Raw genomic sequence first — 23,841 nt, 5'->3', positions numbered from 1 at the left:
CAATCGCACTGGTAATTACAATATCATCCTTGGAAACATAATAGACAAGACGGAAGTTCGATCCTGAAACAAGTATATGAATATCTGCTAACATCAAATTCAAAAACAATAACCTTCTAACTTTTCCATAAGAACATCATTGAACCACCCGGGAAAGCGATAGCATCAGGTATAGGGAGCTGGTTAGAAAAGGTGAGTATATTTCTGGAACTACACCGATGTCATCATGTACTAGGATTACCATCATACCTCTAACGTACAACGCAATTTACATGATATCAAATTTGAAGAACACCATATATTGGTAACTCTTGACGTACAGTAGAGGCCCCTGTTTTTCAATGCTGTAAAGTACTTTTTGCAAATGGAAGAACCAAGTTCCTCCCATTATTTTCTTCTAGAACTATTGGACTTCATTCTCACCAATTATTATTTTACCTTTGGGGATAAATTTTACAAACAAAAGGAATGGTAATGGGGGCTGCTTGTGCCCCATGTACACTAATTTCTTCTTGGGATGGTGGGAGCAGGAAATGGTATTTGGGGAACATAATGATCTCTTCACGCAACATATTACATCATGGTGGAGATATATTGATGATATCTTTATGATCTGGGAATAGGACGAAAACCTGCTCCTATCCTTTGTTGAGAGCCTTAACATGAACTCAATAAACCTGAAAGTGACACACTTTATCAGTTGAGATGTAGTACAATCTTTAGATCTTAACATCAGAAAGCTCCTACCGGCATGGTATGTACTGAACTATACTGCAAATAACAGTCTTCTGCATCAAACTAGTGCCCATTTCTCACCCAACGTAGAAAACCTACCAAAAGGGGAATTTTGAAAGTTACTGCTCAGACCAGGATGTATATAAGAAGAAATGCATGGAACTGATATTGAACATAAGAGGCTGATTTAAATAAGGGTCATTAAGCCTATATTGCTCACACAATAGTGAGAATCTATCAATTCTGAGACATACAAGCAGAATAATATAAGACACGAGGCACAGCGGTTTTCTTAGGGTGGGTACACACCGGAACGTCTTGAAATCGTACCGATTTTATATCCAATTTCCCTTGAAGGCAGAACATATGATATTGATATGATATTGAGCGTACACACTGTCCAATATCGCATGCGATCGAATTATATATGTTGTATATTGTTTGATCGTATACAATCCTTAGGATCCCCTGGAAATGTGAATAATGGGCTGTACAGTGGGTTGTGCTGTAAAAACAGGAAATAGGGAAAACGCCATTTTCTCTGTGCAGTATTGCTCTGTATTTGCTGAGGTTAGGTTATCCCAGTGGTTCTCAAACTCTGGGCCTGAAATAATGGCAATCTCCCTGTCTCACTGAAGAGTCTAATAATCTCTTTTTACTCACATTATAAAGCTGTTATTTAATAAACTAAACAAATATATATACATTCAAATGGGATCATTAGTATAATTTCCCTGCATTGGGTATAAGGCATAATGATCCCTATGGCTACATGAGTATCAGTGTGTTTTCATTAACAAATAGATCTTAGTAACTTAAAAATACAATTGAAAGTAAAAGAGCGCTAACACAAAATGAAAAAGTAAGATTTATTAGTATCTTTCTTATATGAATTATTAGCACTTCAACACAGATGTATAACAATATTCTTAATCCATATCAATATTGCAATCAGGAATATGATAATAAATTATACAGCTACATTAAACTCTGTTAAGAGATAAAACACATTGGAAATTACTGTATTAAAAAAAACACAGACTAATATTGCACTTTAGTTAGACTGAGACTCTGTTTCACAATGGTTTGTCACATTTAGTTTCCTGGTAACACTTTAAAGAGAAACAAATATTAAGAGGGGTATTCAATATGAAAGGTTAACTTCCCTGGCGAAGTTAACGTTTCATATCAGAGTTTTTTTCTGCGTAAAGGTATGGTGCGTGCTCCCGCTTATCCCCGTATTCAAAATAAAATTAACGAAAACGGGAAACTCCAAAGTTGGATTTGCGTAAAGTTACAAATTTTTCCTTAAAATAATTGTAAGACCCCCCTAAAGTTGTAAAAACATGGGGGAACACTATGGGTACCCCCGTTTTAGCCTTTAATTGAAAGTCGGGGATTTAAATAGCCGCAGCAGGTGTTTTTTTCCCGACATTGAAGAAGTGATGCAGAAGAGCACTTAGGTAATTTTTTTCGTTTTTTTTAAGTGGTCCCATCAAATTTGGGGTACATGAAAATGGGTACTAGCATATTTTTAAGTCCCTAAAGTCAGTTTTTAAAAATTCTGCATTTGTGCACCTGCCGCTATATTTCTATTCTAGAAAACACCTGCCGCTATAATTCTATTCTATAATACACCTGCCGCTATAAATCTATTCTAGAAAACACCGGCCGCTAATAGCCTATTCTAGAAAACACCTGCCGCTATAATTCTATTCTATAATACACCTGCCGCTATAAATCTATTCTAGAATACACCTGCCGCTATAAATCTATTCTAGAAAACACCTGCCGCTATAAATCTATTCTAGAAAACACCTGCCGCTATAAATCTATTCTAGAATATACCTGCCGCTATAAATCTATTCTAGAATACACCTGCCGCTAATAGCCTATTCTAGAAAACACGTGCCGCATACATGCAGAATAGCCCTGAACCTATTTGCCTATTGTTTAACAATTTTTTCCCATTTTTTTTTTTTTCGCACCCCAATTTTTAAATTAATTTTTTGGGGTGTCCCTATTTTTTTTTCAACTTTTTTTGACACATTTCTTTTTTAAATGTCAATGTCAGGGGTGCAGGCTATTTTTTTTTAAGCCTGCACCCCTAAACCCCAATTCTGCACTTTTTTTCGAGACCTATTCAATGGTGAAAAGTTATCACCGTTTTTTATCAAAGATTTTCAAAACTGCGATAAGTCTTTGAAATTGAATACGGTGTAAAACTAAAACCAGTGATATTAACGCAAAAAAGTTAAAAAGTGCGATATTAACGCAAAATACGATGTTATCGCACCCATATTGACTACCCCTATAAGTGTCAATTTATCTAGACACTCCCAGATTTTTCTTGCTGTGATTTAAACAGCACAACTCTCCAGTATAAAATGGTTTCTGTGAACTGTTTTAATAGTTCCTTCAGGAAAATATACCTTTATCTGTGCAAAAGAATTAAGTTCTTATCATTCAATTGTTCACATTTAGATAAATGCATACTTAAAAAAATTTCATGGCCAAGAAAAAAATATGTATAAAATAAATGTTACCACATCCTCCTGATCTAGCAGGGTTAGTTAGTAATGCTGTTTTCCAGCTCTTTCTTCCTTTTTGGATTTATCCACCGCTATGTAACTTGAAACTGCGGCTATAATTATAGTCAGCAGCCGTATTGTCAGGGGGTATGGAAGTTCTGAAGAGCGAGGAGGTAAGTATTGTAAATCCCTGTATTAAATGTGGAGGAAGAACTTGGTGCGCTGTAATTGAATATATGTCTCTCCGTCGGCTCTATGTTGCTATATGGCCGGCAACCAGCTCCTATGTACACGGCCAAAGCTGGAGCACGGGGGGAGTAATACAAACAGCGTGACACTCTGTTCTCACCTCCTTCTCCCTGCCGTCAACTCCGTAGCGCTCTGTGTCAGCGTCTAACTCCCATCTGTAGAACCAGGGCTGGAGCATGGGGGCAGTTCAGGGAACCAGCGTATCCCTCAATAGGAACTCCTTCTCTTTGCCGTCAGCTCCTCAGCGCTCTTTTGTCAGCAGCTGCATATTGGGTCTCTAGACGCCTGGTGCCGGAGAGTGGGAGGGAAAGATGGGATTCTTGGAGGATGAGATTGAAGCAAACAGGTCTCAATTTGTGATAATTTGTAGTATAAAAACGTGTTTCTCCGCCTTCATGAAGTGTCAGCGGCTTCCTCAGTCAGCAACGTAACTGATCTTAGTAACTGCTTTGGGGCTCTGTTACATTTGGATGTAAGTCAGTATTATGACACGCCTCTCAGATGTAGCAGTACATGCCTATCATATGTATGACACGCCTCGCAGATGTAGCAGTACACGCCTATCACATGTATGACACACCTCGCAGATGTAGCAGTACACGCCCATCACATGTATGATACGCCTCTGAGCTGTATGACACGCCTCTCAGATGTAGCAGTACACGCCTATCACATGTATGACACGCCTCTCAGATGTAGCAGTACATGCCTATCACATGTATGACATGCCTTTCAGATGTAGCAGTACACGCCTATCACATGTATGACACACCTCGCAGATGTAGCAGTACACACCCATCACATGTATGATACGCCTCTGAGATGTATGACACGCCTCTCAGATGTTGCAGTACACGCCTATCACATGTATGACACGCCTCTCAGATGTAGCAGTACATGCCTATCACATGTATGACATGCCTTTCAGATGTAGCAGTACACGCCTATCACATGTATGACACGCCTCTCAGATGTAGCAGTACACGCCTATCACATGTATGACACGCCTTTCAGATGTAGCCGTACACGCCTATCACATGTATGACACACCTCTCAGATGTAGTAGTACACGCCTATCACATGTATGACACACCTCAGATGTAGTAGTACACGGCCACTTTTCCGCCGCGCTCATAGCTGTTGCGTTCACAATCGCCGTGAAATGCTTTTTCAAAAGTAGGCAAGTATGGTTTTGTGCAGTAAATACACTTGGGTTCATGGTAAATATGTGGCACCGCAATGCTTCTGTACACTACAAAGTTGTGTCATGTTACTAGGTCACTCTCTACATTATTTCTTGTCCTATATTTCCAGGTTCACATTGGACTCACAGAACAGAAGCAAAGGATTGTGGGATATATAAACTGCACCCACTTGCATGCTCCTGAGAGTAAGTTTGAGCCTCTGGGGGGCAGATGTGGGTGTATTCTCTTTATGGTGCCAAATAGCGGCTGTCTGGCCTCTCTTTGTACCATGTCCCCTGATCTCCATGTGGGTAACATTAGTTCTCTGGGCTGTTAGTGACTGTTCTGTAGGAGAAGATACAGATGTGTCCTCATGCACTTGCTACAGTCGCTCCAAACAGTCCCTTGTAACACTTGTATATCTGTGTGCGTCTGATTATGTATAAAAAGTGCCATAATGCAGCGGCCTCTGCTTTTTTTTCCACGCTAAGTTACATTGTACTTCGTGCACAGACTGTACAAGTGTCAGGATCTAGCCTGGGATCTGTCGTTACTCACCGTGGCGCCGGCTTCCCCTGACTAGCCGCACGGTCAGACGCCAGGTGCGGCGGCGGGTGAAACGCTGAGTATTATCCCCTGGGCCCTGTTGACTTCCACACAATCCTTCAAATCGGAGTTCCTACGGTTGCTGTCATGGGTGCTGCCATATTGTCTCTCAATTGACCGGACCATCCTCCAATGGATAGCCTGGTCACCTCTCAGCTGACTGACCATCCTCCAATGGATGGCTACCTAAGGGTATAAAGCAGGACTCCAAGAAACAGGAAGTCGCCTGAACAACTTCTCTTATCAGGTTCCTTCACCAGTCTCTGTGATATTTAGCTTCAGTCACTCCTGTTATTCCCCAGTGATATTCAGCATCCATCACTACCGATATTCTCCAGTGATATTCAGCATCCATCACTACCGATATACTTCAGTGATATTCAATGTCAGTCACTACCGATATTCTTCAGTGATATTCAGCATCTATCACTACCGATATTCTTCAGTGATATTCAATGTCAGTCACTACCGATATTCCTCAGTGATATTCAATGTCAGTCACTACCGATATTCTTCAGTGATATTCAATGTCAGTCACTACCGATATTCTTCAGTGATGTTCAGCATCTATCACTACCGATATACTTCAGTGATATTCAATGTCAGTCACTCCTGTTATTCTCCAGTGATATTCAGCATCTATCACTACCGATATTCCTCAGTGATATTCAGCTTCTATCACTACCGATATTCTCCAGTGATATTCAGCATCTATCACTACCGATATTCTCCAGTGATATTCAGCATCTATCACTACCGATATACTTCAGTGATATTCAATGTCAGTCACTACCGATATTCTTCAGTGATATTCAATGTCAGTCACTACCGATATTCCTCAGTGATATTCAATGTCAGTCACTACCGATATTCTTCAGTGATATTCAATGTCAGTCACTACCGATATTCTTCAGTGATGTTCAGCATCTATCACTACCGATATACTTCAGTGATATTCAATGTCAGTCACTCCTGTTATTCTCCAGTGATATTCAGCATCTATCACTACCGATATTCCTCAGTGATATTCAGCTTCTATCACTACCGATATTCTCCAGTGATATTCAGCTTCTATCACTACCGATATTCTCCAGTGATATTCAGCATCTATCACTACCAATATACTTCAGTGATATTCAGCATCTATCACTACCGATATTCTTCAGTGATATTCAATATCAGTCACTCCTGTTATTCTCCAGTGATATTCAATGTCAGTCACTACCGATATTCTCCAGTGATATTCAGCATCTATCACTACCGATATTCTCCATTGATATTCAATATCAGTCACTCCTGTTATTCTCCAGTGATATTCAGCATCTATCACTACCGATATTCTTCAGTGATATTCAGCATCTATCACTACCGATATTCTTCAGTGATATTCAGCTTCTATCACTACCGATATTCTCCAGTGATATTCAATGTCAGTCACTACCGATATTCCTCAGTGATATTCAATGTCAGTCACTACCGATATTCTTCAGTGATATTCAGCATGTATCACTACCGATATTCTTCAGTGATATTCAGCATGTATCACTACCGATATTCTTCAGTGATATTCAGCATGTATCACTACCGATATTCTCCAGTGATATTCAGCATCCATCACTACCGATATACTTCAGTGATATTCAATGTCAGTCACTACCGATATTCTTCAGTGATATTCAGCATCTATCACTACCGATATTCTTCAGTGATATTCAATGTCAGTCACTACCGATATTCCTCAGTGATATTCAATGTCAGTCACTACCGATATTCTTCAGTGATATTCAATGTCAGTCACTACCAATATTCTTCAGTGATGTTCAGCATCTATCACTACCGATATACTTCAGTGATATTCAATGTCAGTCACTCCTGTTATTCTCCAGTGATATTCAGCATCTATCACTACCGATATTCCTCAGTGATATTCAGCTTCTATCACTACCGATATTCTCCAGTGATATTCAGCATCTATCACTACCGATATTCTCCAGTGATATTCAGCATCTATCACTACCGATATACTTCAGTGATATTCAATGTCAGTCACTACCGATATTCTTCAGTGATATTCAGCATCTATCACTACCGATATTCTTCAGTGATATTCAATGTCAGTCACTACCGATATTCTTCAGTGATGTTCAGCATCTATCACTACCGATATTCTTCAGTGATGTTCAGCATCTATCACTACCGATATACTTCAGTGATATTCAATGTCAGTCACTCCTGTTATTCTCCAGTGATATTCAGCATCTATCACTACCGATATTCCTCAGTGATATTCAGCTTCTATCACTACCGATATTCTCCAGTGATATTCAGCTTCTATCACTACCGATATTCTCCAGTGATATTCAGCATCTATCACTACCAATATACTTCAGTGATATTCAATATCAGTCACTCCTGTTATTCTCCAGTGATATTCAATGTCAGTCACTACCGATATTCTCCAGTGATATTCAGCATCTATCACTACCGATATTCTCCATTGATATTCAATATCAGTCACTCCTGTTATTCTCCAGTGATATTCAGCATCTATCACTACCGATATTCTTCAGTGATATTCAGCATCTATCACTACCGATATTCTTCAGTGATATTCAGCTTCTATCACTACCGATATTCTCCAGTGATATTCAATGTCAGTCACTACCGATATTCCTCAGTGATATTCAATGTCAGTCACTACCGATATTCTTCAGTGATATTCAATGTCAGTCACTCCTGTTATTCTCCAGTGATATTCAGCATCTATCACTACCAATATTCTTCAGTGATATTCAGCATCTATCACTACCGATATTCTTCAGTGATATTCAGCTTCTATCACTACCGATATTCTCCAGTGATATTCAATGTCAGTCACTACCGATATTCCTCAGTGATATTCAATGTCAGTCACTACCGATATTCTTCAGTGATATTCAGCATGTATCACTACCGATATTCTTCAGTGATATTCAGCATGTATCACTACCGATATTCTTCAGTGATATTCAGCATGTATCACTACCGATATTCTTCAGTGAAATTCAGCATCTATCACTACCGATATTCTTCAGTGATATTCAATATCAGTAACTCCTGTTATTCTCCAGTGATATTCCATGTCAGTCACTACCGATATTCTTCAGTGATATTCAGCATCTATCACTACCGATATTCTTCAGTGATATTCAGCTTCTATCACTACCGATATTCTTCAGTGATATTCAGCTTCTATCACTACCGATATTCTTCAGTGATATTCAGCTTCTATCACTACCGATATTCTTCAGTGATATTCAGCTTCTATCACTACCGATATTCTTCAGTGATATTCAGCATCTATCACTACCGATATTCTTCATTGATATTCAGCTTCTATCACTACCGATATTCTCAAATGATATTCAATGTCAATCACTACCGATATTCCTCAGTGATATTCAATGTCAGTCACTACCGATATTCTTCAGTGATATTCAGCATGTATCACTACCGATATTCTTCAGTGATATTCAGCATGTATCACTACCGATATTCTTCAGTGAAATTCAGCATCTGTCACTACCGATATTCTTCAGTGATATTCAGCATCTATCACTACTGATATTCTTCAGTGATATTCAGCTTCTACCACTACCGATATTCTTCAGTGATATTCAGCATGTATCACTACCGATATTCTTCAGTGATATTCAGCATGTATCACTACCGATATTCTTAAGTGATATTCAGCTTCTATCACTACCGATATGTATAGATGATGGCACCAGAAACAGTGAGAGTATGTAATGCTTTGTCTAGATGATGGCACCAGAAACAGTGAGAATATGTAACGCTTTGTATAGATGATGCCACCAGAAACAGTGAGAGTATGTAACGCTTTGTATAGATGATGGCACCAGAAACAGTGATAGTATGTAACGCTTTGTCTAGGTGATGCCACCAGAAACAGTGAGAGTATGTAACGCTTTGTGTAGGTGATGCCACCAGAAACAGTGATAGTATGTAACGCTTTGTCTAGATGATGCCACCAGAAACAGTGAGAGTATGTATCGCTTTGTGTAGGTGATGCCACCAGAAACAGTGATAGTATGTAACGCTTTGTCTAGATGATGCCACCAGAAACAGTGAGAGTATATAACGCTTTGTCTAGATGATGCCACCAGAAACAGTGAGAGTATATAACGCTTTGTCTAGATGATGCCACCAGAAACAGTGAGAGTATATAACGCTTTGTCTAGATGATGCCACCAGAAACAGTGATAGTATGTAACGCTTTGTCTAGGTGATGCCACCATTCGTTGCGATCAGATGTCTCTCCTCCTTCAATGGGTATCTGACTTCCAGACTCAGCATAGTGAAGATGGAGAAATTGTGGCTTTTGATGTCCTTTGTGGGGATTTGAACTTTGACAATTGCTCCTCAGGTAAGTGTATTTTCTGCACACAGTTCTCTCTCCTGAACTGAATGTATAATGGTTGCTGGGCTGGAAGTTTATACAGTTTCTGGGGGTAATAGATTTTTTTCGTTATTCTACCTGTACCTGGATATCTGGATGTCTATGGAAATGGCTCCCAGACATGACCAGGAATTGTACAGCCACAGTAGCTTCCTGACTCCTATGTTTGTCCAGCATTAGCTGCAAGTATACCGTAAACCTGGCGCAGGGACAGGTTAAAATTACATAGTGTGAGGTGAGTCTGCTCTCAGCTTACACATGTACTGTTATTATGCAGTACATTAATTTGTAATTATATGACCCAGAGTGGGTGCTACTATTAGGTAACAACAATTATTTTGGGGTGAGCGTTTGGGCGTGGGGCCCCCGGAGTTGCTCTGGCTGGGCCTTTTTTCAGGGCATCACCACTTAATTCACATAGATATTTTTTTTATCACCTTTCTATTTGTTTGTCTATTATTTATGTAAAATTTTAACCCCTTACCATTAAAACTTATTGATTTATCTTTACACAACTATACTTTACACTTCACTTTCACCTTTTTTCCATTTTTCGTGTGATGCCCTGGGGATAGTCCTTGGCTGGATTCTTTTAGGGTTCCCTGCGTCTCGGACGTGAACCCCATAATGTTAGGGACGCTGGTATAGAGGAGCCTTGACGTTGGCCCAGTGCTTATTCATATATTTGCAAATGTATGTAAACCAATACCTCTGAATTTCTATTATCATGTAGGATTCAAGTATTTTTGTTGATTTTGCTGCAGTGTGCTGGAGGGAAAATCCCTTTTTTTTCTGTAGTTATCCAGGATAACATGCCTCAGAAATGGTCGTGACAAGCCTGCGTTCTTTGGTGCCACTCCCTGTAGCCTCCCACAAACACTCCCTGACTTTAAATCACACTGCATATAAATAGTCGCTGCAAGAGACTACAGTAATGTACCCTGACGCATGTGCCGTGCGACTCAGACGCATACATGGCTTGCCGATTATCGCTCAACCTGCGTAAATATTGCATAATGTACATAGACCTATTAGACTTCTACATTCATGCACAGTACTGTTACCACTGAAAGAAGATGAGTGCTCCCAGGAGTATTTTCTTCAGCTCTACCTTCCAGGGCAGGTTGGGTACGTGATCCTAACTATCAGAGAGCCTGATTCAGAGCCGCTCGTAAGCGGCCGCTCGTTCGTTCCGAGCGATGTTCGCACATCTGCGCATGCGTATGGGTTGTAATGCGCATGCGCCAACCAGTCAGTGCGGTCGGAAATCGTGTGCTCGCAAAATAGCGAATGCCTGCTAATATGAGTGACAGGATGAGGCGTTTGTGGGTGGTAACAAGGGAAGGTGTTTGAAAACGGGGAGTGGAGATCCGAACGCAGGCGTGCCAAAAGGTCAAAACGGGCGTTCTAAGGGTGTGCATAGTTAACAAAGCAGCGTCATCGACCACGTCACTTGGTTGTCTTTTAGTCTGAACTGCTCGCATGATTGCGGTAGGAAAATGCTACCACAAGAATAGCGAGCAGTTCAAACGCCGTTCGATGTACTCGATTAATCTAATAAATAGCGGAGATGACGTATAATGCGAGCGGCCAGGGGGCGTTTTTTAAAAATAGCGAGCGCATGTTTAGTTCGCTCGATCAGACATAGAGGCGTCAACAGACCGCGTAGAGCGAGCGCTTAATTTAAATATTCGGCCCCTTTTTCAGAACGACCGTCCGCAAATAGCGTCCGGCTCTGAATCAGGCCCAGAATCCCTACAGATTTCTCTTTTATAGCATTTACCCAAACCCTCCCCTCCCGCAGCCTAGCCCTTCCCCTCCCGCAGCCTAGCCCTTCCCCTCCCGCAGCCTAGCCCTTCCCCTCCCGCAGCCTAGCCCTTCCCCTCCCGCAGCCTAGCCCTTCCCCTCCCGCAGCCTAGCCCTTCCCCTCCCGCAGCCTAGCCCTTCCTCTCCCGCAGCCTAGCCCTTCCTCTCCCGCAGCCTAGCCCTTCCTCTCCCGCAGCCTAGCCCTTCCCCTCCCGCAGCCTAGCCCTTCCCCTCCCGCAGCCTAGCCCTTCCCCTCCCGCAGCCTAGCCCTTCCCCTCCCGCAGCCTAGCCCTTCCCCTCCCGCAGCCTAGCCCTTCCCCTCCCGCAGCCTAGCCCTTCCCCTCCCGCAGCCTAGCCCTTCCCCTCCCGCAGCCTAACCCTCCCATCCCGCAGCCTAGCCCTAACCCACCCCTACCGCAGCCTAGCCCTTCCCCTCCCGCAGCCTAACCCTAACCCTCCCCTCCCGCAGCCTAACCCTCCCCTCCCGCAGCCTAGCACTTCCCCTCCCGCACCCTAGCCCTTCCCCTCCCGCATCCTAGCCCTTCCCCTCCCGCAGCCTAGCCCTTCCCCTCCCGCAGCCTAACCCTCCCATCCCGCAGCCTAGCCCTAACCCACCCCTACCGCAGCCTAGCCCTTCCCCTCCCGCAGCCTAACCCTCCCCTCCCGCAGCCTAACCCTCCCCTCCCGCAGCCTAGCCCTTCCCCTCCCGCATCCTAGCCCTTCCCCTCCCGCAGCCTAGCCCTTCCTCTCCCGCAGCCTAGACCTAACCCTCCCCTCACGCAGCCTATCCCTCCCTTCCCGCAGCCTAACCCTCCCCTCCCGCAGCCTAGCCCTAACCATCCCCTCCTGCAGCCGGGTTAGGGAAGTAGTGCCACCCGCTAGCTAAATATGACACTAGAAGTGCTGGTTAGACTTACAGATGTGCCCACATACATCTATCCTCCGTGCGCCACACATAACGCGGGAGCTCAGTGTGACTTGGTAGCGTCTTATTTGCACAGCGATGTGAATGGATAGCACAAGCAGCTTCTGCTGAGTAAAATGCAGCATGCCTATGTTCTCTGAGCGTCTGCTGGTATATCTGCATGTGAAATGCTACGTTACAGTGTAGCGGCTGTAACACTGTAACGTAGCGTTTAGCAATCAGATACAGCTACACAGAGAACATGGGCATGCGGCATATCATTTTACTCTGCAGAAGCTGCTTGTGCTTGCTCTGCCTCATTTGGCTCCAGCTATCACACAGATTTTAAATACAAATTATGCACTTTCCATGGGTTCAGGTACTGGCTTCTAAACCCATGGAAGAAGCATAAATGTGCCAAATTATACATATATATATAGAAGCCCATATATTTGGCACTAGGACCTTATAAATTCAGGTTTTGCTGGTGCCCTCCTTCAAAATAATTATAGTATACAAGAGTTGTTTGGGTTCAATGAAAGCTATGAAATATCTCCCTTTCTATAGCTTTATCTTATACCACACCGCTAACTACAGCCACACTACACTGGTTATGCCCAGTATGATCTTGGAAACTAAGCAGTGCTGGTCCTGGTTAGTACTTGGATGGGAGACCACCTGGGAATCCCAGGTGCTGTATTATACTGTGAAGTAATTTATAGTTTTTTTTTCTTTACTATTACCCATGTTGTTATATAGATTTGCTAGCCTTATTTCATTGCTATTTTCTAATACTAATAATACGTGGCAGTTGGTGTGGCTCCCCTATTTTAATAGTGAGGGAAGGGAATGTGTTACTACACATGTGAGGGAGGGGCATGTCAAATGTGTTACTATGGGATGAAGGAAGGGAATATGTTACAACACAGGTGAGGGAGGGGACTATGTTACTACGGGGGTGAGCGGGGGTAATGTGTTACTACAGAGGTGAGGGAGGGGAAAGTGTTATTGCAGAGGAAAGGGAGGGGAATAAGTTACTACAAGTGTGAGTGAGAGTAATGTGTTACTACAGGTTTGAGGGAGGGATTTTATTTCTACACAGGTGTTACTACAGAGGTGAGCGAGGATATGTGTTACTACAGAGGTAAGGGAGTGGAATGTGTTAGTACACAGGTGAGGGAAGGTAATATATATATACACTAATCTTGATGGGCGGCACACTCGTTATACCTCTAGCAAGGTTCCCGGTGCCTTCCGTAGGTAGCCGCAACACAGCGCTCCAACATAAATCCACAGACCGGCGGCACTCGCACAATAAAGTATAGTATAATAGGCAAGTAAGATACCAACGTTTCGATGAATTTAATACATCGTCATCAGGACAATAAAAGACAATACAGAACTCTTACCTTATACCCTTCCCAACAACACATGTCAGCCAGTGGAATCCGGGACAGGAGCCCGACGCAGCCATCTGACGTCAGCGCTACCTGCCCGTTTCCATGGTAACCCATATACACAAGACAAAATACCATACAACACATAAAAAATATACAATACAGAACTTGAAAGAAAAAGATCCATACGATCATAAATATCAAAGCATTCCATACAAATTGATCATCAGCACAATCGCAAATATATTAAATACAGTAAAATTACCATACAATAACATGTTAGCAAATACATAAACTGTAACAATTTACAATAAACAGTGAAGACCTAAATGCTCATTAAGGCCCTTGGGAGCCATGGTGCCCAATCGATATATCCACCGAGTCTCGCAACTCAAAAGTTTCAGAGATCTGTCCCCTCCTCTAACAGACTCAGGAACATGATCAATGATCATATATCTGAGGGTAGACAGACTGTAGGCAGCCAGTGCAAAATGTCGTGCCACAGGCTGGTCACTCTTACCGGTGTCAATCTCGGCTCTAATCGAACATCGATGAACCGGCATGCGTTCCCGCAAAGTGCGATCCGTTTTGCCAACCCTAAGCCACAAGAACAAAGGATAAGATACACAATTAATCTAGTGGTACAGGTCACAACATGTCTGATCTGAAATCTTTTCCCGCTATAGGGATGACAAAAAGAGGTGTCGGCCATCAAATAACGGCATTATATATGTATACATACAGTCGTGCCCTTATATTATGGCTGAATCTAAAAAAAACGGAATTCTCCCATAGAGAACTCCCGAGGGAGGGGCAGGGTGTTTAAGGGGTTACACCTCAAAAGGTACCGAGCTGACACGGGTGGGTAGAACTGTCGCTCGGTGCTGCATGAAAAATTTCAGGGCAATAACATAAAAAAGAGGATTTGGGAGTAATCTAAATCTCCAACTGTCACTTTTTTCTGATACTCTCAATTAGGACCACTTTCTGCTATTCTCTATGGGGGATGTTTGGGAAGGCGGTGAGTGCCGGGTTGGTAGTGTAAATGTGTTGTGTAAAAATTAGAATTGTTAATATTGTCTTTAGCTGTGGTACTACACGTCCCAGCAAGCCTCCCCTGCATGCTGGTACTTGGAAAACCACAAGTGCCAGTATATGGGGCATTACGGGCCCACTGGTACCGGTAGTTCCATAGCATAATAAATATTAAAATAAACACAGGACACACACACACCGTACAATGTAAAAGTTTATTAAACATACATGCACACATACTCACCTATGTATCCCTGAAGCCCATCGTCCCCTTCTCCAGTAGATTATCCATAGGGCACCTGAAAAAACAAAAAACATACTCACCTTCTGCTATGCGTGGATCGGTCCAAAGTAGGCAATCCCTGGGCTTGGCAAAAAAACGAGATACGCGACCCGCGGACAATAGTATTGTCCTACAAGCACAGAATCACCTGAATGAGAGCTTAGCGGCAGGATTTCACTATGGAAACTGCGCAGCTGAGCGCTCATTGGCTGAGAGAGACGAGCCTTCCGACTCTCAGCCAATGAGCAGTTCTCACCATTGACTTCAATGGTGAGAACCGCGATGCCCATTTCAAAAAAGGCGCCTCAGCACCATTTTTTTCAATTTAAAGATGGCCGTCGCGAGCCAGCGTGAGGTGCCGTCAGGCCAGTCCGTCGGTGGGGATGCAGCAGTGAAGAGCTGCCGAAGAGAGAAGACGTCGGGGAAGTCCAGGATGTGTTGGCGCCCTCCAGGTGAAGTCGCCGTGGAAGTCCTGGGGCAGGTGGCAGCCATGTAAGAGAGCTTAAAGGCTGCGCCCCCAGGTGAAGGCGCAGAACAATAAAATAATAAAAGAAATGGTGTCTGTTTTTATTTATTTTTTCAATATTTCTTTTACAGGGGTACTATAGGTACCAGCGGGCCATTAATGCCCTGCTTGCTGGTACTTGTGGTTCTCCAAGTACCAGCATGCTGGGACCTATAGTTCTACTGCAAAAGACAATATTATACTTCTGTTTTTTATACCACATTACACTATCAACCCAGCACCCACTGCCCCAGGGTTTGCTAAGTGTGCTGCCTTCTACCATATATATAAAATATATTAATATATACTTGTGATGATCTAGTAGATTAAATATAAAGGCATTCGCCAGATTCATTAAAAGTGTTTCATGCTGTTTATTATGCCATAGTCCTACCACAATGCTGCTCATTAACAGTATCACAAGTTACCACATTGCCATAGTAAGCCGACGTTTCGGATCCAGCCGATCCTTTATCCAGAAGGGTACAACAACCACATCTTCTCACATCAGCTAATATATGGCTTGTATGTGCGCAGTGGGAGCCAGGGCATGTGCGGCTAGTCTAGCTGGAGAGAAGGACCCGCTAGGAACGGTGTAAGTATGAGGACATGGTGGAGGGCTGGGTGGGACAGAGCAGGGGGGATAGAGAGGGGACCTGGTGGGATGAAGCAGTGGGCAAACTTGCTTTTTCACTGGTGTCTTTTAATGGTTTCATAATAAAGCATTTGACCCTTTGCCCAGTGTCACAAGCGTGGAATTTAGGAGCTGTGTTCCCGGACTGGGCCTTGGATCTGTATTACTTGGCGCAGACGCTCGCTGGAGGAGACTTGGCTTAATGAAGTTTCTCCGCATGAGAGGGTGCAGCGAACTGACAGGAGTTTGAGGAATGCAGCAGTAACGTGGTAGCTAGGAAGCTACGTGGAGCGGCTGGATAGCCATGCGTAGACGTTGGTAGCTGAGTGGCTACGTGGAGCGGCTGGATAGCCGTGGGTAGACGTTGGTAGCTGAGTGGCTACGTGGAGCGGCTGGATAGCCGTGGGTAGACGTTGGTAGCTGAGTGGCTACGTGGAGCGGCTGGATAGCCGTGGGTAGACGTTGGTAGCTGAGTGGCTACGTGGAGCGGCTGGATAGCCGTGGGTAGACGTTGGTAGCTGAGTGGCTACATGGAGCGGCTGGATAGCCGTGGGTAGACGTTGGTAGCTGAGTGACTACGTGGAGCGGCTGGATAGCCGTGGGTAGACGTTGGTAGCTGAGTGACTACGTGGAGCGGCTGGATAGCCGTGGGTAGACGTTGGTAGCTGAGTGACTACGTGGAGCGGCTGGATAGCCGTGGGTAGACGTTGGTAGCTGAGTGACTACGTGGAGCGGCTGGATAGCCGTGGGTAGACGTTGGTAGCTGAGAGGCTACGTGGAGCGGCTGGATAGCCGTGGGTAGACGTTGGTAGCTGAGTGGCTACGTGGAGCGGCTGGATAGCCGTGGGTAGACGTTGGTAGCTGAGTGGCTACGTGGAGCGGCTGGATAGCCTTGGGTAGACGTTGGTAGCTGAGTGGCTACGTGGAGCGGCTGGATAGCCGTGGGTAGACGTTGGTAGCTGAGTGGCTACGTGGAGCGGCTGGATAGCCGTGGGTAGACGTTGGTAGCTGAGTGACTACGTGGAGCGGCTGGATAGCCGTGGGTAGACGTTGGTAGCTGAGTGACTACGTGGAGCGGCTGGATAGCCGTGGGTAGACGTTGGTAGCTGAGTGGCTACGTGGAGCGGCTGGATAGCCGTGGGTAGACGTTGGTAGCTGAGTGGCTACGTGGAGCGGCTGGAGCGCAGTGGGAAGGCTTGCTTAGTTAAACTAAGAAACTAGTTGCACTGGCAACTTGTGTGAGCATTGGGGATCCTTTTGTAGTGGACACTGGGAGCTGACAGGCTGAGAGAGAAGGAGAAGGCTCCTCATTGGTGGTAGTGGGGTCACATAGGCAATCCAAGATGGCCGCGCCCATGGACCGGAGGACAGCGCTTCCTGGAGGTAGTCAGCGGGGACCAGCGGTCAGCAGGAGCCGGCGTGGGAGCAGCACAGCAGCGGGACCCTCCAGAGGACAACAGCGGAGACTGCCTTGAGAGATGAGGAAGGAGCGTACAGCGCGGGAGCCGGAAGACAGCGCGGGTCAGCGCCCGCACAGGTAAGCGACGGGGTCTGATTCTGGGGTCTCCAGGCCGGCGTGTGACACCCAGACTATTACACAAAAGTCTATCTGCTAAATTTTAGTGTTTGAAAACTTTAAAGTTTAATACCGAGTGTGACATCTTTTACACATACATCCTCCATTATTTCCACCCAGTGAGCCTAAGCTGGTCATTTCAGGTCTTAAACTTTCACAGTTTGAACGCTGAAGCCATTTGATTTTAGGCTTATGACATGAAAAGTGTTCTCCCCCCTAGCTATAGTGTCAGCTTGCCAGGTCTCAGAATTGGGGGATTCTCCTGCTGATCAGGGTCACCTTGTTCTTCTAGATGTGGTTTGAGCACTGCGGATTCACCTGGATAGGACCAGTCTCTGTAAGATGGACAGTGTGTGCGTTCTGTATCAGTATATAAAGAGACAGTAGTCAGGAGGGTCAGTAAGATGGACAGTGTGTGCGTTCTGTATCAGCATATAAAGAGACAGTAGTCAGGTGGGTCAGTAAGATGGACAGTGTGTACGTTCTGTATCAGCATATAAAGAGACAGTAGTCAAGAGGGTCAGTGAGATGGACAGTGTGTACGTTCTGTATCAGCATATAAAGAGACAGTAGTCAGGAGGGTCAGTAAGATGGACAGTGTGTGCGTTCTGTATCAGCATATAAAGAGACAGTAGTCAGGAGGGTCAGTAAGATGGACAGTGTGTGCGTTCTGTATCAGCATATAAAGAGACAGTAGTCAGGAGGGTCAGTAAGATGGACAGTGTGTGCGCTCTGTATCAGCATATAAAGAGACAGTAGTCAAGAGGGTCAGTGAGATGGACAGTGTGTACGTTCTGTATCAGTATATAAAGAGACAGTAGTCAGGAGGGTCAGTAAGATGGACAGTGTGTGCGTTCTGTATCAGCATATAAAGAGACAGTAGTCAGGAGGGTCAGTAAGATGGACAGTGTGTGCGCTCTGTATCAGTATATAAAGAGACAGTAGTCAGGAGGGTCAGTAAGATGGACAGTGTGTGCGTTCTGTATCAGTATATAAAGAGACAGTAGTCAGGAGGGTCAGTAAGATGGACAGTGTGTGCGCTCTGTATCAGCATATAAAGAGACAGTAGTCAGGAGGGTCAGTAAGATGGACAGTGTGTGCGCTCTGTATCAGTATATAAAGAGACAGTAGTCAGGAGGGTCAGTAAGATGGACAGTGTGTGCTCTCTGTATCAGTATATAAAGAGACAGTAGTCAGGAGGGTCAGTAAGATGGACAGTGTGTGCGCTCTGTATCAGCATATAAAGAGACAGTAGTCAGGACGGTCAGTAAGATGGACAGTGTGTGCGCTCTGTATCAGCATATAAAGAGACAGTAGTCAGGAGGGTCAGTAAGATGGACAGTGTGTGCGCTCTGTATCAGTATATAAAGAGACAGTAGTCAGGAGGGTCAGTAAGATGGACAGTGTGTGCGTTCTGTATCAGCATATAAAGAGACAGTAGTCAGGAGGGTCAGTAAGATGGACAGTGTGTGCGTTCTGTATCAGCATATAAAGAGACAGTAGTCAGGTGGGTCAGTAAGATGGACAGTGTGTGCGCTCTGTATCAGTATATAAAGAGACAGTAGTCAGGTGGGTCAGTAAGATGGACAGTGTGTACGTTCTGTATCAGTATATAAAGAGACAGTAGTCAGGAGGGTCAGTAAGATGGACAGTGTGTACGCTCTGTATCAGTATATAAAGAGACAGTAGTCAGGTGGGTCAGTAAGATGGACAGTGTGTACGTTCTGTATCAGTATATAAAGAGACAGTAGTCAGGAGGGTCAGTAAGATGGACAGTGTGTACGCTCTGTATCAGCATATAAAGAGACAGTAGTCAGGAGGGTCAGTAAGATGGACAGTGTGTGCGCTCTGTATCAGCATATAAAGAGACAGCAGTCAGGACGGTCAGTAAGATGGACAGTGTGTGCGCTCTGTATCAGCATATAAAGAGACAGTAGTCAAGAGGGTCAGTGAGATGGACAGTGTGTACGTTCTGTATCAGCATATAAAGAGACAGTAGTCAGGAGGGTCAGTAAGATGGACAGTGTGTGCGTTCTGTATCAGCATATAAAGAGACAGTAGTCAGGAGGGTCAGTAAGATGGACAGTGTGTACGCTCTGTATCAGCATATAAAGAGACAGTAGTCAGGAGTGTCAGTAAGATGGACAGTGTGTACGCTCTGTATCAGCATATAAAGAGACTGTAGTCAGGAGGATCAGTAAGATGGACAGTGTGTACGTTCTGTATCAGCATATAAAGAGACAGTAGTCAGGTGGGTCAGTAAGATGGACAGTGTGTACGTTCTGTATCAGCATATAAAGAGACAGTAGTCAGGACGGTCAGTAAGATGGACTGTGTGTGCGCTCTGTATCAGTATATAAAGAGACAGTAGTCAGGAGGGTCAGTAAGATGGACAGTGTGTGCGTTCTGTATCAGCATATAAAGAGACAGTAGTCAGGTGGGTCAGTAAGATGGACAGTGTGTGCGCTCTGTATCAGTATATAAAGAGACAGTAGTCAGGAGGGTCAGTAAGATGGACAGTGTACGTTCTGTATCAGCATATAAAGAGACAGTAGTCAGGTGGGTCAGTAAGATGGACAGTGTGTACGTTCTGTATCAGCATATAAAGAGACAGTAGTCAGGACGGTCAGTAAGATGGACAGTGTGTGCGCTCTGTATCAGCATATAAAGAGACAGTAGTCAAGAGGGTCAGTGAGATGGACAGTGTGTACGTTCTGTATCAGCATATAAAGAGACAGTAGTCAGGTGGGTCAGTAAGATGGACAGTGTGTGCGTTCTGTATCAGCATATAAAGAGACAGTAGTCAGGTGGGTCAGTAAGATGGACAGTGTGTACGCTCTGTATCAGCATATAAAGAGACAGTAGTCAGGAGGGTCAGTAAGATGGACAGTGTACGTTCTGTATCAGCATATAAAGAGACAGTAGTCAGGAGGGTCAGTAAGATGGACAGTGTGTACGCTCTGTATCAGCATATAAAGAGACAGCAGTCAGGACGGTCAGTAAGATGGACAGTGTGTGCGCTCTGTATCAGCATATAAAGAGACAGTAGTCAAGAGGGTCAGTGAGATGGACAGTGTGTACGTTCTGTATCAGCATATAAAGAGACAGTAGTCAGGAGGGTCAGTAAGATGGACAGTGTGTGCGTTCTGTATCAGCATATAAAGAGACAGTAGTCAGGAGGGTCAGTAAGATGGACAGTGTGTACGCTCTGTATCAGCATATAAAGAGACAGTAGTCAGGAGTGTCAGTAAGATGGACAGTGTGTACGCTCTGTATCAGCATATAAAGAGACTGTAGTCAGGAGGATCAGTAAGATGGACAGTGTGTACGTTCTGTATCAGCATATAAAGAGACAGTAGTCAGGTGGGTCAGTAAGATGGACAGTGTGTACGTTCTGTATCAGCATATAAAGAGACAGTAGTCAGGACGGTCAGTAAGATGGACTGTGTGTGCGCTCTGTATCAGTATATAAAGAGACAGTAGTCAGGAGGGTCAGTAAGATGGACAGTGTGTGCGTTCTGTATCAGCATATAAAGAGACAGTAGTCAGGTGGGTCAGTAAGATGGACAGTGTGTGCGCTCTGTATCAGTATATAAAGAGACAGTAGTCAGGAGGGTCAGTAAGATGGACAGTGTACGTTCTGTATCAGCATATAAAGAGACAGTAGTCAGGTGGGTCAGTAAGATGGACAGTGTGTACGTTCTGTATCAGCATATAAAGAGACAGTAGTCAGGACGGTCAGTAAGATGGACAGTGTGTGCGCTCTGTATCAGCATATAAAGAGACAGTAGTCAAGAGGGTCAGTGAGATGGACAGTGTGTACGTTCTGTATCAGCATATAAAGAGACAGTAGTCAGGTGGGTCAGTAAGATGGACAGTGTGTGCGTTCTGTATCGGCATATAAAGAGACAGTAGTCAGGTGGGTCAGTAAGATGGACAGTGTGTACGCTCTGTATCAGCATATAAAGAGACAGTAGTCAGGAGGGTCAGTAAGATGGACAGTGTGTACGTTCTGTATCAGCATATAAAGAGACAGTAGTCAGGAGGGTCAGTAAGATGGACAGTTTGTGCGTTCTGTATCAGTATATAAAGAGACAGTAGTCAGGAGGGTCAGTAAGATGGACAGTGTGTGCGTTCTGTATCAGCATATAAAGAGACAGTAGTCAGGAGGGTCAGTAAGATGGACAGTGTGTGCGCTCTGTATCAGTATATAAAGAGACAGTAGTCAGGAGGGTCAGTAAGATGGACAGTGTGTGCGCTCTGTATCAGTATATAAAGAGACAGTAGTCAGGAGGGTCAGTAAGATGGACAGTGTGTGCGTTCTGTATCAGTATATAAAGAGACAGTAGTCAGGAGGGTCAGTAAGATGGACAGTGTGTGTGCGCTCTGTATCAGCATATAAAGAGACAGTAGTCAGGAGGGTCAGTAAGATGGACAGTGTGTGCGCTCTGTATCAGCATATAAAGAGACAGTAGTCAGGAGGGTCAGTAAGATGGACAGTGTGTACGTTCTGTATCAGCATATAAAGAGACAGTAGTCAGGAGGGTCAGTAAGATGGACAGTGTGTGCGCTCTGTATCAGCATATAAAGAGACAGTAGTCAGGAGGGTCAGTAAGATGGACAGTGTGTGCGTTCTGTATCAGCATATAAAGAGACAGTAGTCAGGAGGGTCAGTAAGATGGACAGTGTGTGCGTTCTGTATCAGTATATAAAGAGACAGTAGTCAGGTGGGTCAGTAAGATGGACAGTGTGTGCGTTCTGTATCAGTATATAAAGAGACAGTAGTCAGGTGGGTCAGTAAGATGGACAGTGTGTGCGTTCTGTATCAGTATATAAAGAGACAGTAGTCAGGTGGGTCAGTAAGATGGACAGTGTGTGCGCTCTGTATCAGTATATAAAGAGACAGTAGTCAGGAGGGTCAGTGAGATGGACAGTGTGTGCGTTCTGTATCAGCATATAAAGAGACAGTAGTCAGGTGGGTCAGTAAGATGGACAGTGTGTGCGCTCTGTATCAGTATATAAAGAGACAGTAGTCAGGAGGGTCAGTAAGATGGACAGTGTGTACGGTCTGTATCAGCATATAAAGAGACAGTAGTCAGGAGGGTCAGTAAGATGGACAGTGTGTACGCTCTGTATCAGTATATAAAGAGACAGTAGTCAGGAGGGTCAGTAAGATGGACAGTGTGTGCGTTCTGTATCAGTATATAAAGAGACAGTAGTCAGGTGGGTCAGTAAGATGGACAGTGTGTGCGCTCTGTATCAGTATATAAAGAGACAGTAGTCAGGAGGGTCAGTAAGATGGACAGTGTGTGCGTTCTGTATCAGCATATAAAGAGACAGTAGTCAGGTGGGTCAGTAAGATGGACAGTGTGTGCGTTCTGTATCAGCATATAAAGAGACAGTAGTCAGGAGGGTCAGTAAGATGGACAGTGTGTGCGCTCTGTATCAGCATATTAAGAGACAGTAGTCAGGTGGGTCAGTAAGATGGACAGTGTGTACGTTCTGTATCAGCATATAAAGAGACAGTAGTCAGGACGGTCAGTAAGATGGACAGTGTGTGCGCTCTGTATCAGCATATAAAGAGACAGTAGTCAAGAGGGTCAGTGAGATGGACAGTGTGTACGTTCTGTATCAGCATATAAAGAGACAGTAGTCAGGTGGGTCAGTAAGATGGACAGTGTGTACGCTCTGTATCAGCATATAAAGAGACAGTAGTCAGGAGGGTCAGTAAGATGGACAGTGTGTGCGCTCTGTATCAGCATATAAAGAGACAGTAGTCAGGAGGGTCAGTAAGATGGACAGTGTGTGCGTTCTGTATCAGTATATAAAGAGACAGTAGTCAGGAGGGTCAGTAAGATGGACAGTGTGTGCGTTCTGTATCAGCATATAAAGAGACAGTAGTCAGGAGGGTCAGTAAGATGGACAGTGTGTGCGCTC

The 23,841-nt window shown here is 44.3% G+C and overlaps 1 protein-coding gene across 1 annotated transcript in view; it reads left to right on the top strand.

Annotated features, from left to right (window-relative positions):
• LOC148454220 (sphingomyelin phosphodiesterase 5-like) overlaps positions 1-23,841 on the top strand; it is a 124,700-nt gene that overhangs the window by 38,770 nt on the left and 62,089 nt on the right. The window contains exons 3-4 of the mRNA XM_088461187.1: positions 4,830-4,905; positions 9,591-9,731. Coding sequence (XP_088317313.1) covers positions 4,830-4,905; positions 9,591-9,731 — 217 coding nt within the window. The remainder of the gene's footprint in view (positions 1-4,829; positions 4,906-9,590; positions 9,732-23,841) is intronic.

Source organism: Taudactylus pleione, unplaced genomic scaffold (assembly GCF_031769625.1).
Source record: "Taudactylus pleione unplaced genomic scaffold, aTauple2 ptg001026l, whole genome shotgun sequence".
Taxonomy (NCBI): domain Eukaryota; kingdom Metazoa; phylum Chordata; class Amphibia; order Anura; family Myobatrachidae; genus Taudactylus; species Taudactylus pleione.
The sequence above is the reverse complement of the archived record's forward strand: the minus strand, read 5'-3'. Positions and strand labels throughout refer to the sequence as shown.